The 16,424-nt window shown below is 48.2% G+C and overlaps 1 protein-coding gene across 2 annotated transcripts in view; it reads left to right on the forward strand.

The window, feature by feature from the left end:
* Positions 1–16,424, forward strand: part of PRKAR1B (protein kinase cAMP-dependent type I regulatory subunit beta) — an 88,549-nt gene that overhangs the window by 12,662 nt on the left and 59,463 nt on the right. For both annotated transcript variants that reach the window (XM_066640526.1, XM_066640525.1), the window contains exons 3-4: positions 8,532–8,702; positions 9,064–9,155. In XM_066640526.1, coding sequence (XP_066496623.1) covers positions 8,532–8,702; positions 9,064–9,155 — 263 coding nt within the window. The remainder of the gene's footprint in view (positions 1–8,531; positions 8,703–9,063; positions 9,156–16,424) is intronic.

Below are 16,424 nucleotides of genomic sequence, written 5' to 3' on the forward strand. Positions count from 1 at the left end.
GGAATCTTTTGCCTTGAACAGCATGTACTTCACCCACTGATCAACACTGCCATCCCCTAATTTTAGGGCACAAACTTGGAGGAACTGACCAAGTCCTGAGTTCTCAACCCCCAAAAGTGGTTGGAATGTGACAACCATATCCAACTTAATTTGGGAAATATCCAGCTTATTTTCCTGTGAAATCCGAAAGACTGCAGAGTAATTTCCTTACAGGCTTTCTGATTGACTACTTCTGTTTCAATATAGCTGTGAAGTTTTTTTTTGCTGGTGTGAAGTTCTCTTTCTATTTCTGGTGTTGGTGTGAAAAAGCAAATAAAAGGAATTGTAAGAACCTGTCACGCTGGGATGGGGAGGAATGAAAACTAAGTGAAGTTGTTGGATCCAGGAGATTCACTGGGCTGGGTAGAGGAGCAATATCCTCAGCAAGTGATTTCCAGCCTATGGCCTGGGAAGGTTCAACTTTGCATCTGCCCTCTGTTGCTGGAGCTGCTACCTGACTTGAGCCTAAGCATTGCATGAGGCAAGGCCTTGGATTACAAATGTAAGCTAGGTTCTAAACTGATGGATGTTAATAGCTAAGAACATAAGAAGAATCCTGTTGGATCAGGCGAAAGGCCAATCTAATCCAGCTTCCTGGATCTCACAGTGGCCCACCAGAGCACACAACAACACAATTCCTGCATCCTGTTACAACTCCCTTGCACCAAGTATTCAGAGACAGTGTACAGTCATCATGGCTTGTAGCCTGAGATGAACTTCTCCTCCATCAATTTGTCCGATCCTTTTTGAAAGGCATCCAGGCCAGGTCCACATCCTATGACAAGGAGTTTCACAGATTAATTACATGTCCTGATTTCTCTTCTCATGTGATGCTCTCGATCATTTTGCAAGGCTTGCCTTGTGCTGGAGGCGTGTTGAGACTCATATTTTCCTCCTTGGAATCTATGATGTGGATTCCCATAACGATCTGGCATGCAAGGGGGGGACTCTTGTGGCATTCTGAATGTTCATGTTACAATCACATCTCTCTGAATGGTTTCTGCAGCTATCAGAGTGGCTGCTTTTGCAGAGACTGTCAAGGCATTAAGTCTAGAAAGCAGTCTCTTAAAATACAGGCATCTTTGTTAAATGACTCAGCAGTTAATACATGAATGCCATTTTGGCAAGAGATAGAGGTTGAGGAGGTGCCCAGGGAACTTCCCCTTGAACGGCAAATGATGCATTAAGTGATGCTAAGAGGCAAAGATCATTGAGAATGTCTTTGTCGCGCAACAGCACACCCTTGGCAACCATTTACAACACTGGAAGATATATCCTTGGTATGTGCAATGGCTGGGTTTGCTTTCACGTAGATCCAAGCATCTCCAACCAGAGGACAGTTATCAAAGCAGGTAGACCAGAAACAGCAGGGTTGGTGTCAAGCTGTGGGGGCAGGTGGAGGTACATCCATTTGACTGGACCACTGGACTGTCTGTCACCTGGACATTTTTAGCAGGCCACATCAGATGGTGAGTAGACATGCGCAGGCCACTGTGTATGTGTGTCTTTAGGATCATCGCCACTTATATACACACATCGCCTTGTGTGTAACCTATGTAGTCCTAACCCTAAGTCTATCCAATTTTCCTTACCTGTATCTGTAATAAATAAATAAAACATTAACTGGAAAAAAAAAAAGAATCATCGCCACTTATATCTCCAGACCAACTTGCACTGAGAAGGTCGGCAAGAAATAATAATTTGCTGCTTGCTGCGCATTGCCCTTTCAAAGCATTGTGCGGGTTGGGAAAGCCAACTGGGGAGGGCGAAAGAGCACCTAAGCCATATTGAATGGCTACTTTATGTTCTTGAAGCTCTTCCTGGAATGTTTAAGAAACAATATGGTTACTTTGAGTCTCGCATTCATGTGACGAAACCTCTTCGATGCTGTGGTCAGCAGATACAACGATGCCTGAAGAAAATGGTGTTTTCTTGGAACCATAAAAGCGCCCAAAGAAATACCTTTTTGTGCATTGGGCATGAGACTCGCTCTGCCAGGGCTGGCCAAGGACTTCCCCGCATTTGGTGCTGAGCCAAGTGCCAGTCTCCTACCCCCAAGCTGCATCTTCCTCTCTCAAATTCTGCCTCAGCTACTGCCTCTGCCATACCTGCTGCTGCCTGGTTTAGAAAAGGGAAGAGGGGAATGTTCTGGAATAGAAGAGAGTGATGGGATAGAACAGCGGTTTTTCAACCAGTGTGCCGCAAATGATATGCAGGTGTTCTGTGGGAGTTTGGGGGACGGTCACTTATTAGTGGAGCCATTGGGGGATGCGAGCGCCCCCAGCAGCAGCGTGGTGTGCCTTGTCAACTGTCCAGAAACTGGTGGTGTGCCTTGACAATTTTAGCAGTTGAGCTTGGATGACTTTAAAAAAACAAATTCTTTCTTTGCCTTGTCAAGGTGGCCACGTCTTGTCAAGATGCCTTATCAAGACGCCTTGCCAAGATGGCCACGTAGAACCTCCAGGTTCAGAGACAGTCTGCCTTTGAACTGTCTGTTGCAGAGGGTGTGCATGACTTCATCTCCTGCTGGTGGGCTCCTCCAAGGCATCTGGCTGGCCATTGTGGGGAACAGGGTGCTGGACTAGGTCAACTTTGGGCCTGATCTGGCAGGGCTTGTTTTGCTTTCTTATGAGTCAGGCCAAGTCTCGCTGCTTTTCAATCCATTGGTCTGTTTGGGAAATTGTTCTTTTTCAAATGCTATAAACAGGGATGGCATCCAGGGAGAGTGAAGAGGGGTGAAGAGCTCAACTGGCTGGGCTGATCTCTGGATCCTCAGTCCAGGTGCCTGTGGGGGTACTCAGTATGGATACCGTGGGGGGAGTACTTGCCAACCTGGCACCAACACTAGCTAGAAAAAATGATCTTGATCACACTTTCTTTCCTCACAAGGCCTGCCTGATATCCTTTTGCACACAGCCGTGCCTTTTTCTGAACTGCATCCTTTTTTTGAATTAGATGTGATCAGACAGACAGGCAGTCAGTCCAATCTGAACCCAGGATTTTACTACACTTGTGAATTATACGTGCCATTCCAGCACAGCCTGTGCGGGCATGTTGTCATGGCAACCACAACCACCAAAAAGAAAAACAGGCAAGCCAGGTGAGGTGTTTACGCAGAAGTCAGTTCTCTTGAAGGCTTCATGGCATGCTTCATCGGGGGATCATTGCTTAAAGAGCCACACTCAGAAAGGTGTACGTGTTGTCCCTTTTCCATGATTTGCTATAGGTATTTGTTTAAGTGTGTGTGTGTTTAAATCTTCCAATGCACTCAGACTCATCCTAATTCTACTGGACGGATCTGAATGGTGTTTATGAAACAGGCACTCAAATAAGGGAATATCCTTAAAGTTCACTGTAAAGAACTGGGGAGTGGGGGAGAAAAGAAAGCAACGTTGTGACCAAGAGCGGTTGGATATTGGGGAAAAAATAAAAATAAAGGTGTGGGGCAGGGAAGTTAGAAGTCCTTAAAGCCCTTGTCACACTTTATGGACATGTGAAAAAGTCACCCATAGGGTAAAGAAATGATTTCCAGTTGGGATGTTGGTGGCATGGTTGTGCCAAAGTGCGAGAGAGGCAGCCCAAAAGGCTCAGAGGAGCTTGCTTCATGCTAGCACGCTAGCATTTTCCAAGCTGAGACCCAGCTACGCCAAACAGATGCGTTTGCTTGCAACAGCGCCGATTCTCAATTTTTTTTGCCTGCGAGTATTTGTGTTGCCAGCTCCTCTGAGCCAGTGATGTCCAGACCTTGCCAAGTCTCGGCGTGGATGATGCAGGATGTCGTCGAGCCATGCTTGTTGGGAGGTTCTGAAGGCGAGGTGTCGTACAGGCGCCTTGTGCGAGTGATGTAGGCGTGTGTCGGGGCTCTGAGTTGGAGGCAGAGAACTCAGAGGCTCTGGGCTGCCACTCCTGAGACATGGTGGATTGCGTGAGTCGGCAATTGCTACCTGCAGTTATAGAGGTATAGTCCTCTGTGTCTTTTTTCTCCCTCAAAGTAGTTGTGTGACTGTGTACTGTTCTGATTTATTTATTGTAAGGACTATCACCCGTTTAACCAACTGCTGTTTCTGACTCCTTACATTTGTACTTGTTAAATTATTGCATCAGTGAAAGTTCAGAAGCAAAAGGCATAAGTCCTTTGTTCTGCATTTGAGAGAAGAGATGATGTTTGCTATCTGCAGGTTTGATAAAGACTTTATTATTATTATTATAATTGTTAAGGGTGGCATTAGCTGCCCCCAAACCCTCAATACCACGGCATAGCAGGTGAGGTGCCAACACTGAAAAGGACATGTCTCTTGTCGCCACCCACCTCTCTTCAGGTCTTTAGCAGGCAAGCAGATCTTTAGCCTAAGAACTTAATGGTCGGTAGGTCCACAAGTATGCATTTTTAAGTTGTGTATTATTGTTTAACATGTTCTTTTCCTATAAGCTGTTTTGTGCACTTTCATTTTGGAACTGAGAAGGCCATGTATAAAATAGGGAGGGGATCCAGAAACTAGTCAGTGATCCTTCTGTGAACTGTGGCTGATGCTTCTTTGTCTTGGGGTGGGGGCTGTAGTTCATGTTCAGTCCTCGCACTTTTTGTTTTTGTCTGTCTTGAGTCTCTTGCTAATCAGTTTTATAATAATTACGCAGACCAACACACATTTTACTGTCTTAAAATTTAGACCTATTCCTGGGTATATTTAGGGCGCTTATGTCCAAAAATGGCATCGGTTTTGCCCTATCTTGTCTAGTTTCAGAGATACGCCATAGCCTCATCAGTGAATGAGTCAAGCAGCTTCCTTGTGAGGAAGCTTTTGCCAAGGCTTCCTTGCGAGGAGGCTGCTCAAACCATTCACTATGCTGTATCTTTGAAACTAGATATCATAGGGCAAAACTGATGCCATTTTCTGAATCGGCGCCCCACATTCGTTAAAAAACCATCACAAATTTTGAGAAGTTTTTCTGACCCTCAAATTTGCAGGCCTGTGTTCTACTTAACATTTTTCTGGAGCATACTGAAAGCCCAATCCTATGCATGTCTAGTCAGAAGGAAATCTCATTATAGTCAATGGGACTTACTCCCAGGTAAGTGTGGATGAGATTGCAGCCTGAGTGTGCAGTGATTGCCTTGATACAGTCCTTACATCAGCTCTGTAAGATAAATAAGTGCTGTTATCGCCATATTACAAATGGAGAAGACAGGCTGAGGGGGAGTGGCTCGCCTAAGTTTGTGGCAGAGGAGAAATACAAACTGGACCTCTTGATTCGCTGCTCAGTTTCTTTAGACAGTGGTATACTAACCGTTGATATCACGAGAGGAGAAAAATGTATCTCTCCACCCCAGGCTTATAAACCTCGATCCTGCCTCCCCTTTAATCATGTCTCTTAACGAAAATGCCCCAAGCTCTATAGCCTTCCCTAGTAGGGAAGGTACCCTAAAACCTATTCCACATTTTCTGCCTCTTTTCAAACTCAACAGTTTCCTTTATGAGATCAACTTTCAGGGAAGTTGCTTTGCCCACCTGTTGCCTCCAAGACAACGAAGGGTTTTATACCATCTTGGAGACAAACCAATTTTATTTCAGCACCCGCTTTTGGGAACTGCTTTCTACACTTTATCGGACACCGAAACAAAATTTGTTTTTCCTTAAGGTCTCTCTTTTTGAGATGGTCACAGATGTTGCTGGCTACCAACTTTTTAATCATGTGTTTTTCCGGAGTCTCTTAACATTTTGGGAAGGTGCCATCCAATTAGAATACCATTACCAGCACCCTACTCCTTCCTCATGTTACCACTGATGAGCTCACCATCACTCATTTCCTCTGTAAATATAACCAAGTGATTGAGATGATAATTAGCCGCACGTCTGCCGTTGATAGCCGAGCTGTTGCCTCCTCCGCTCTGACTATTTGGTAGAAACACTTCCTAAATTGTCTTGTCGATGTGTTACAGGAGCAGACGAGACTCGGAAGAGACTTTGGTCCAGACTGCAATATGACTTAGACTAGCGATGAGCAATCTGCTTAAGAACGCCGGGTTTTTCACAGAAAAATGATGAAGTCTCCCTAGGGGGTCATTAGTTGGGTTTCACGGAATTCATGCCGTGAGCTCATGTAGTTGTTAAGTGTTACTTCGTGATGTCTTCTGGCCTGACTTTGATGTCTTTCAAGGGCTGCCATGTGCAAATCTAGGCAGCCATGTGCAAATCTAGCGTCTTCTGGCCTGACGCTTTTGATATCTTTCAAGGGCATGCCGTTGTACAAATCTATACAAAAAGTCGTTCAAAAAGAAAATATTTCTTTCCTCAGCGTGTGGTTGGTCTGTGGAACTCCTTGCCGCAGGATGTGGTGATGGCGACTGGCCTGGACGCCTTTAAAAGGGGATTGGACAAGTTTCGGGAGGAAAAATCCATTACGGGTTACAAGCCATGATGTGTATGTGCAACCTCCTGATTTTAGAAATGGGATATGTCAGAATGCCAGATGCGAGGGAGGGTACCAGGATGAGGTCTCTTGTTATCTGGTGTGCTCCCTGGGGCATTTGGTGGGCCGCTGTGAGATACAGGAAGCTGGACTAGATGGGCCTGTGGCCTGCTCCAGTGGGGCTGTTCTTATGTTCTTAACTACAATTCCCAGGAGGCCTTGCAGGTCTCTTGTTACCTGGCGCGCTCCCTGGGGCATTTGGTGGGCCGCTGTGAGATACAGGAAGCTGGACTAGATGGGCCTATGGCCTGATCCAGTGGGGCTGTTCTTATGTTCTTAACTACAATTCCCAGAAAGCCTTGCAGGTCTCTTGTTATCTGGTGTGCTCCCTGGGGCATTTGGTGGGCCGCTGTGAGATACAGGAAGCTGGACTAGATGGGCCTCTGTCCTGATCCAGTGGGGCTGTTCTTATGTTCTTAACTACAATTCCCAGGAAGCCTTGCAGGTCTCTTGTTATCTGGCGCGCTCCCTGGGGCATTTGGTGGGCCGCTGTGAGATACAGGAAGCTGGACTAGATGGGCCTGTGGCCTGATCCAGTGGTGCTGTTCTTATGTTCTTATGTGCATCACGCACACTGAGTCTCCAGCTTTCTGTCTCCGGAATCTACATGAGGGATTCTGGGGTGATCGGTCCTTGCAAGGTTCTCTCAGAGTATCCTAATCCTTTGTATTGCAATCCCATGTTGTCTCCTAGAAGCCATATCAGCTGTTTCCAGAATGACTGATCATGCAGAGCAGCAATATTCAGCATTTTCTGTCTCATGGCAAGCTGACCTCTACAGTCTTCTCCATGGTTTTCCCCTCTTGCGATGTCACTTCTGGCTTCCTGGAGACTCTTTGGGTTCTGTGGCTCTGTTTTTAGGTCAACTGCCTCTCCCAGTGGAGAAAGAGGTTCAAACAATTTGATGCTACAGTCAGCTGGCCTAAAAACAGAGCTGCAGAACCCAGAAGAGATTTTCAACCACTGTGCTCTAAACTCCCATGTGGACCTTCTGCAGCACACCAACGTACCGTGGCACACCAGCTGAAAATTGCTGGTGTAGTGGCTATCTAAGCATTTATGGTAGACTCTTAAAACATAGGTGTCCCTCTTACCTGTGTGCAGTTAATGCAACTGCGGCATTTGGAAAAAGGGCAGGGATCAGTGAGATACAAACATCTCCCTAAATCACAAACAGTGCATTGTTGGTTTCTTAAAGAGAAAAGGAGAGAGAAGAACCCTGTGTACGCCTTTCATGATAACAAGCATATAACGTGATAACACATTGTTAAGAACAAGAAACGCACATGACTACAATCTCCCTTCATTTACCCCATTCGGCACGTCCGTCCACGGTAATGGCTGTCTCTCAAGCACAGAGATGTTGGACAAATGCCGACAATCATTTTATCATATGGAAATTGACCACTGTGGCCATGTAGCTCTTACATTTTCGGATCTCGCCCAGCCTCGCTGCCCACACAGGATGCTGGGGGTGTTTCGGTGGCATAAACTTTGTACCCCCTGATAAAATTCCTCTTGGAGACCCTCCTTGATGAACCTGGTAGGAAATCAGGCACTGGTTTTAATGCTTGCACTGGGCGTGTCTTTGCTGAGTTTGGCTCCCAGCACACCCTCTGCTCAGCGTGAGCTCCATTCACCCCTTCCCGGGTTGTAGCTGGGGTTTTAAATCACTGGTTGCACTCCACGTAGGCTCCTTCTCTGCCCTTGCCCTTCATCTCAGAGTATGCAGCATCTCTGTGACCCTGGCAATTGGGGCACCATTTTTGTTCTTGTAAAGTTGCATCTCTGCCGGGGGGGGGGGGGGGGGCTCAGCAGTGCAGCAGCTGAGATGGGCAAGTCAACGTCTCTGTGCCATTCTTGCATGGCAGGCGCTCCCTGTCTCTGGTCTTTCAGCAACATTATGGGGCTCTGGCAGAAATGCCCTGCCCCAATTGCAACAAGAGGTGAATGGCCAATCATTAGAAGGGGCTCCTCAAAAATGGATGTCTCACAGTCTCGCTCTTCTGTTTCCAACTTCACAGGAAGAATACAAGAAGATCCTGACTTGGCAGAAATCCAACTCCCAGTCTGATTCCCACGATGATGAAATTTCTCCTCCCCCTCCCAACCCAGTGGTCAAAGCTCGGCGCAGAAGGGGAGGGGTCAGCGCCGAGGTGTACACCGAAGAAGATGCTGTTTCTTATGTCAGGAAGGTAACAGTATGTGGGATGCTGATCTCAGTGCTGGTGCTGTAAATCTTATTTTTTTATGCCGCTTTATGCATCTGCTCTGCCTAGAGCTCTAAATCTATGCAACTCATTTGTGCTGTCTAGAGTGTGACCCCTCTTCCTTTTCCAGTCCAGGAAGTGGGAGGAGCAAAGGCTGGCCCATCGCGGGGTCAGGGGGATAGCAATTGGAACAACCCCTCTGGTGCTCTGAGGTCTTGGGTCAGCCCTAGTAGGATCAGCAGATGAGACCTGATCAAGTACAGAACATGGACCAAAACGCTTTGGTGTCTGAGAACCAGTGAGGTATTGTTCACCGTGTGCCTCTTCCTTTCTTCTCCCGCATCAGGTTATTCCAAAGGACTACAAAACGATGACTGCTCTGGCTAAAGCCATCTCCAAGAATGTGCTCTTTGCTCACCTGGATGATAATGAGAGAAGGTAGGACCCAGTCCTTTCTTCTGCCTTTCCTGTTGGTCCTGCTATTGATTGTTCGCCAGTTGTGGAAATGTGACCAATAGGGGTTGTAGCAGAGAATACTTGGTGGCTGTTCAGTGCAGAGAAACTGTTTTTCCCGGCTGGTTTTGCTCCATCTTGACCTCTCCTTGATCTCAGTTCAGTCTAGAAAGAAGGTGTCTGAGGGGGAACATGACTGGGATGTATAAAATTATGCAGGGGATGGAGAGAGTGGATGGAGAGAGGGATGTTCTTTTCCCTCTTGCGCAACACCAGAACCAGGGGACATCCACTCAAATTGAGTGACGGGAGAATTGGAACAGACAAAAGGAAATATTTCCTTACCCAGCATGTCATTGATCTGTGGAACTCTTTGCCACAGGATGTGGGGATGTTGCCTGTCCTAGATGGCTTTCTGTGCCTTAAGGAGCTTTCTGTTTTCTTGAGGAGCAACTCAAGATCTGTTGGTACCTGCCAAATACTGTCCAGTCTTACCTGGTCATGCGTCAGCTTCTGCCTCCCTTATTCCTTGGATTGGAAAAGGAAGAGGCAGTCACTGTGAGAAAGGAAGTGAGGAGGAGAGCAGAGTGGTGGGCTAGAGTGTTAGGGGTGCCCTCGCCCTGCCCCTCCGTTCCTCCACACTTCCTCTCCCACTCAATGCTTTAACCTACCCCTCTCCTCATTTTGTCTTCCACTCCATCCCCCTCTTCTTTCTCCTGTCCTGGGCAGGGCTGGCGTTAGGAGCTACGGGGCCCAACGCCAAACATTTTTTGTGGGCCTCCCACTTCCTGTGCCCCCCCACTCACTGGCACAAGTGGCAGCAGCAAGCCTGGGGCTGATGGCACCCCGTGCAAAACATGGCACCTGGAAGTAGATGGCAGTGTCGTTATGGTGTCCCTGCCAACTACTTTCGGGGGGGGGGCAGCAGTTTCAGCCCTGTCAGATCCAGAGGTGGACCACATGAGAGCTGTGCTCGCCATGCTGGCCTCTGCACGGAGGTTTACCCCCTGCCACCCTGATTGCGCAGAGCCTGATTACGCAGAATTGGTGCAGTGGTACTAAAGCCAGCCCTAGTCCAGCAAGTGATAGGAAGAGGAGGAGCAATGGAGAGGAGTGAGCAGATGAAGGGGGGAATCCTCCATCCATCTGCTGCCTGAGACGGCCTCCTCAGTCAGCCACTTGGTGGGATTCACCTTGCATGAGAAGATCTGGTGCAACTCCTCCTGGGGGGGGAAGGGGCTGTTTCTGTGCACCCAGTTAAGCTTCTCTATCTACTTAGGTCGAAGTTCACAGCTTCCTTACTCCAGCCCAGCCAAGTTTCCTTTAATGCATTTCCTCCAGTGTAAAGAGAGCATGGATTGAAACCTAGTTCTTCCTGACCGAGGCGGCGCTGCGTCTTGTGCGGCGGCAGCTGGCCTCTCCGTGTCCTTGTAAAAAGGAACGGTTTCTAAGATTTCCCAAAACAAAGGTGGTCTTTGAACGAACTGCAGCAGCTGTAAGAGTCTGATATACCGTGTTCCCTACCAGCTGTTCTCTGCCTGCAGTTATTGTGGCTGGCTGTAACAGAATACTTTCCGTGTTTGGTAACTCCAGATTTTTTTATTTTTTTTTTGAGGGGAGACAGACGGGAAATATTGAGCCTGGCTGTCAGAGTCCTGGGTTTGAGTCTCCCTGGCACCTTACAGTGGGTTGTAAAAATGTCCAAAGGCTTCCCCAGGCATTTGGAGAGTTGCAGTTTCAAGAAGGAATATGATGTCCGGTGTATGGAATATATAGATAAAATGCAGTTCACACCAGGCAGTGCCCACATTGTGGCTAATTCTCAACCTTCCCACATAGAATATATGACAAGCCCCCTCCCCCCTTAGATCAGACTCAAGGCCCTCCAACTCCAGAAATCCATCCCTAATGTATAGTTGGCGCTGATTGGTTGAGCCTGGTGTGTGACAGCATAGAACATTCCGTGTGCTCAGAGAACCAAACAGTCTGCAGTCCGGCTTCTGTGGGGGAAGGACAAGTCGTCAGTTCAGCTGGGACTAAATCTTTGCCTGGAGGCAGGCTGAGGACTGGGCAAAAGTCTCAGGATGTAGGGCAGCTGTGAGACAGGGAGCTCAGGAGCTGGTCCTCCTTTGGATCTGCCCCATATCGGGGGGGGGGGATATGTTAGTATAGTGCAACCTTGTTATCGCCAGGGATCCTTTCTGGGACCCCCACAAATACACAAACTCACAGATACGTGAATCCGTGTCACTTCTGGTTCGATAAGCAAAATGGAAGTGGCTTTCCCCCAGTATTCACAGCATCTGTGGTGAGTCAGATCTTTGGGTGCCTGATCCACAGATACCGGGGATGCATTGTATAATTTGAGTAACCTCTGTGTTGCTTCTCCATCTCCATCGGATCCTTTGATACCTCATACACTCAAAGGGGAAGAGATTCTCTGGTACCCTTTTTTTCTCTTCCTCTCTTTTGGCTTTCTCTGCTCCCTCCCTCCCTCCCTCCCTCCCTCCCAGCAGTTTAGCTATCCATTTCTGTCTCCTTCGCAGCATTGACACTGACCAGCCTGACATCTTGCACATGCACAGAATTCCTCTGACAGCTCTTGCACTTACTCTATTTTTGAGGGTGCTATTGGGAGATTTTTTTTCTCTTTAAGTGGAGGAATTTGGGCTTGGTCATTACAGAGTGACTGTTTTGGTACCTGCCACCTGGTGTCACTGTGTTCAAGATGATTACCAGAAAAGAAGGAAGCAACTTGAAGAGGGAAAAAAATCTGTGACCTGGCATGGACAATCAGAAACACAAGTAATGGCCAGGAATAAAAGAGACATTTCTATTAAGCTCAGGTGTGGAAGCAGGAGGATATCTACAAAGCAATAGCAGGCAGCTGTGCAGGACCACAGACACTCTGGTAACAAGCAACTGCACTTCAGACAAGGGTCTTTCTCACCCCTAGTGGAAGGGATGCTAAAGATTGAACCTGAGGCCTTTTGTAAAGAAGCCAAGCACCTCACCATTAAGCTCTGAGCCATGCTGGGCACAGACTGTGGGACCCAACAAGGTGATGGTCAGATCGTTCAAAAAGAAAATATTTCTTTTTCACAGCATGTGGTTGGTCTGTGGAACTCCTTGCCACAGGATGTGGTGATGGCATCTGGCCTGGGCGCCTTTGAAAGGGGGTTGGACAAGTTTCTGGAGGAAAAATCCATTACGGGGTACAAGCCGTGATGTGTATGGGCAACCTCCTGATTTTAGAAATGGGCTATGTCAGAATGCCAGATGCAAGGGAGGGCACCAGGATGAGGTTATCTGGTGTGCTCCCTGGGGCTTTTGGTGGGCTGCTGTGAGATACAGGAAGCTGGACTAGATGGGCCTGTGGCCTGATCCAGTGGGGCTGTTCTTATGTTCTTAACTACAATTCCCAGGAAGCCTTGCAGGTCTCTTGTTATCTGGTGTGCTCCCTGGGGCATTTGGTGGGCCGCTGTGAGATACAGGAAGCTGGACTAGATGGGCCTATGGCCTGATCCAGTGGGGCTGTTCTTATGTTCTTAACTACAATTCCCAGGAGGCCTTGCAGGTCTCTTGTTATCTGGTGTGCTCCCTGGGCATTTGGTGGGCCGCTGTGAGATACAGGAAGCTGGACTAGATGGGCCTATGGCCTGATCCAGTGGGGCTGTTCTTATGTTCTTAACTACAATTCCCAGGAGGCCTTGCAGGTCTCTTGTTATCTGGTGTGCTCCCTGGGCATTTGGTGGGCCGCTGTGAGATACAGGAAGCTGGACTAGATGGGCCTGTGGCCTGATCCAGTGGGGCTGTTCTTATGTTCTTAACTTCAATTCCCAGGAGGCCTTGCAGGTCTCTTGTTATCTGGTGTGCTCCCTGGGGCATTTGGTGGGCCGCTGTGAGATACAGGAAGCTGGACTAGATGGGCCTGTGACCTGATCCAGTGGGGCTGTTCTTATGTTCTTAACTTCAATTCCCAGGAGGCCTTGCAGGTCTCTTGTTATCTGGTGTGCTCCCTGGGCATTTGGTGGGCCGCTGTGAGATACAGGAAGCTGGACTAGATGGGCCTGTGGCCTGATCCAGTGGGGCTGTTCTTATGTTCTTAACTACAATTCCCAGGAGGCCTTGCAGGTCTCTTGTTATCTGGTGTGCTCCCTGGGCATTTGGTGGGCCGCTGTGAGATACAGGAAGCTGGACTAGATGGGCCTGTGACCTGATCCAGTGGGGCTGTTCTTATGTTCTTAACTACAATTCCCAGGAGGCCTTGCAGGTCTCTTGTTATCTGGTGTGCTCCCTGGGCATTTGGTGGGCCGCTGTGAGATACAGGAAGCTGGACTAGATGGGCCTGTGGCCTGATCCAGTGGGGCTGTTCTTATGTTCTTAACTTCAATTCCCAGGAGGCCTTGCAGGTCTCTTGTTATCTGGTGTGCTCCCTGGGGCATTTGGTGGGCCGCTGTGAGATACAGGAAGCTGGACTAGATGGGCCTGTGGCCTGATCCAGTGGGGCTGTTCTTATGTTCTTAAATGCAGTTTTGTGAACGCAAGATGCCCGACAGGGCCGGCTTTAAGCCAGTTGGACCTATTGCTCCCAGTTGGGTCCCCTACCTGAGGGTCCCGCAAACTAAGGTAAAAATAAAATAAAATTGATATTTTTACTAAATCATTTCAAAGTTGCTAAAACAAGTGATTTTATAGCTACTTCCCTTTTCAAAGGCAGTCTGCGCATTTTGTTTATTTGTCGGCTTGCATGTCTGCAATGTTATATTAAAATGTGCTTAAGTCCATGTGGTCTGTTAACACACATGCATGCACACATACTGACAGCTTCCCATTCTACCATATAGATAGAAGTCTTGAATAAATGTTACTTATATCTCTAAGATCCTACGGATCTTGGCTGAGAACCTGGGGCCCTGCAGAAACGTTTTCAGATGGGCCCCCCCCAGCTCCTAAGGCTGGTCCCTCCTGACTGAGGCATCTGGATTGCTGCTACCAGCCTGGGCTGACAACGTATCGCTCGGCTGACCCCAGGGTCAGCAGGAGGCACCATTGCTCTCTGACGCAACACTCGCTATTGAGGCGCAAACGTCAGGCTGCGAAATGCTGCTACAAACCGTGCAATGGTGGGCGGACGCTTCTGCCCTCGGATTTGGGGGCCAAACAGCCAAGCCATCCAGCAGGTGGTGATGAGAAAGCCAGCCCCCAAAGTCACATCTGGAAAAGACAGCTCCACATTCCTGCAGCTGCTGATCCCAGACCTTCCAGCTTGTCCTGTTTTCGCCCAGCCCCTGCCCTTCCTCAGCATAGCTACTACTGCAATTGCTGTGCTCCCTGAATGTGGAGGTGTTTGTCCACCCAGCAGTTGGATTATCACCCCCCCCCCCCCGAAGGCATCTGTGATTCTCACTTCATTTGGCTCAGGCTGCTTCTTTACTCTCTGGACGCAGAGACAGAGAACATGATTAAAACAGATTTTAAATGGAAACAGTGCCTTCGCGTTGGAGGCATGAGAGCAGGAGGAAGATTTCACTGGCTCTGTTTCAGAGGATGCTCTGGCTCTAACCAGATGAGTCTAGGGGAGAGTGTGGATGTCCACTCCAGAGGCAGGTTCGTCCTCAAATGCCTTCCTGATTCTAAAGGCTGGACTTTAGAGTGAACTCATTTTTTGAATGAACTGTCACGACACACACTTTTCCTGATTCCGAAAGCACAAGCCCCAGCCCTTTAGTCCAGGCCCTTAGCTGTACTACTTGGCCCAAGGTAGCCTCCCAGTTCCACACACACATGCCCACCCCCTACAGCTCTTACATCGAAAACCCCAGAACTGTTCTGGACTTCTGAGGGCAGGGCTGCTGAAATCTCAGGCTCTGGCTGGTCAAACAGACTTCTGGTGATCAGAAACAGTTGGTACGGATCCAGGCATTGCATCTGCTTTTGGAGGGCAATGATAACAGTAACCCTCCCCTGCTCTGCCCCCCTGCAATTGTATTCACTGGTAGACTGCCTGTGAAAATGAAGGCTGAATATAGCCAATGTAGCTACTCGTTATTGATAGATCTCTTCGCCATGATCTTTTGTGCAGCCTCTAGGTTGTTTGCCATCCTCCTTAAAGTTAGTCTGTACTCTGAGAAAAGGATCTCAGGCCGGCACCAGAGCTTGCTGGGGCAACAAAATCGACCCATCCCTCTTGGATGCTTCCCAGCTCCTCTGGCTTCTCTGTACCCCAAGCGTTTCCGAACCATCTCAGTATATGCATCAGCCATTCAGGAACCTAAGAAGAGCCCTGCTGGACCAGGCCAAAGGCCCATCTAGTCCAGCTTCGTTCCCGTATCTCACAGTGGCCCACCAGATGCCTCAGGGAGCACACAGTACATCTGGAGTACTGCAACCTGGAGCCACTCCCTTGCATCTGGCGTTCTGAGGTAGCCTACTTCTAGGACCAGGAGGCTGCATCTACACATCGTGGTTTGTAACCTGTGATTGACTTCTCCATAAATCTGTCCAATCCCCTTTGAAAGGCATCTAGGTCAGACACCATCACCACATCCTGTGGCAAGGAGTTCCACAGATCATTTACATGCTGGATAAAGAAATAATTCCTTCGGTCTGTTCTGACTCTTCCGCCACTCAATTTGAATGGATGTCTCCTGGTTCTGGTGTTGTGCAGAAGACAAAAGAACATCGCTCTCTCTCTCTCTCTCTCTCTCTCTCTCTCTCTCTCTCTCTCTCTCTCTCTCTCTGCCATGAAAGAACACTTGACAAACCAGTTGCAATTCAGCTCCACACCTGATGCAGATAATTGGAACATACGGGTCCCTTGTCAAGGCAAGAGCAAAAGGTAGTTCTAGCAAGCAAGGGGGACAGCCTGCCTAGGAATCTTGGAAGCTGCCAAATACTAGGCTTGCCTAAGAACTTTGTATATCCCAGTGGGAATCCTTCCTTCCTACAAAATTATACGAAAGGGCTTTGCAGGCTACACTGCCTTCCTCCAAGTCCTTTCCACCTCAACAGAAAATCTCTCTGCAATACTGATGTTCGTTTTCTTTGGCGTCTTCCCGGTTGTCCCCCCCTCATGACCGATTTAATTAAGTATGTGAGACTCCATCTGCTTGAAAATTTCTCTCCCCAGCCACTGAATCATTTCCTCTCTTAAAATCTCACCCAACAGCCCTTTCCTCTTTGCAAGAGCCTGCAATTGATTGCCCTCTTAATCACTTTCCTTTTCCCCACTAGTACATCCTTGCATTCTTC

Source organism: Tiliqua scincoides, chromosome 13 (assembly GCF_035046505.1).
Source record: "Tiliqua scincoides isolate rTilSci1 chromosome 13, rTilSci1.hap2, whole genome shotgun sequence".
In the NCBI taxonomy this organism is placed as follows: Eukaryota; Metazoa; Chordata; class Lepidosauria; order Squamata; family Scincidae; genus Tiliqua; species Tiliqua scincoides.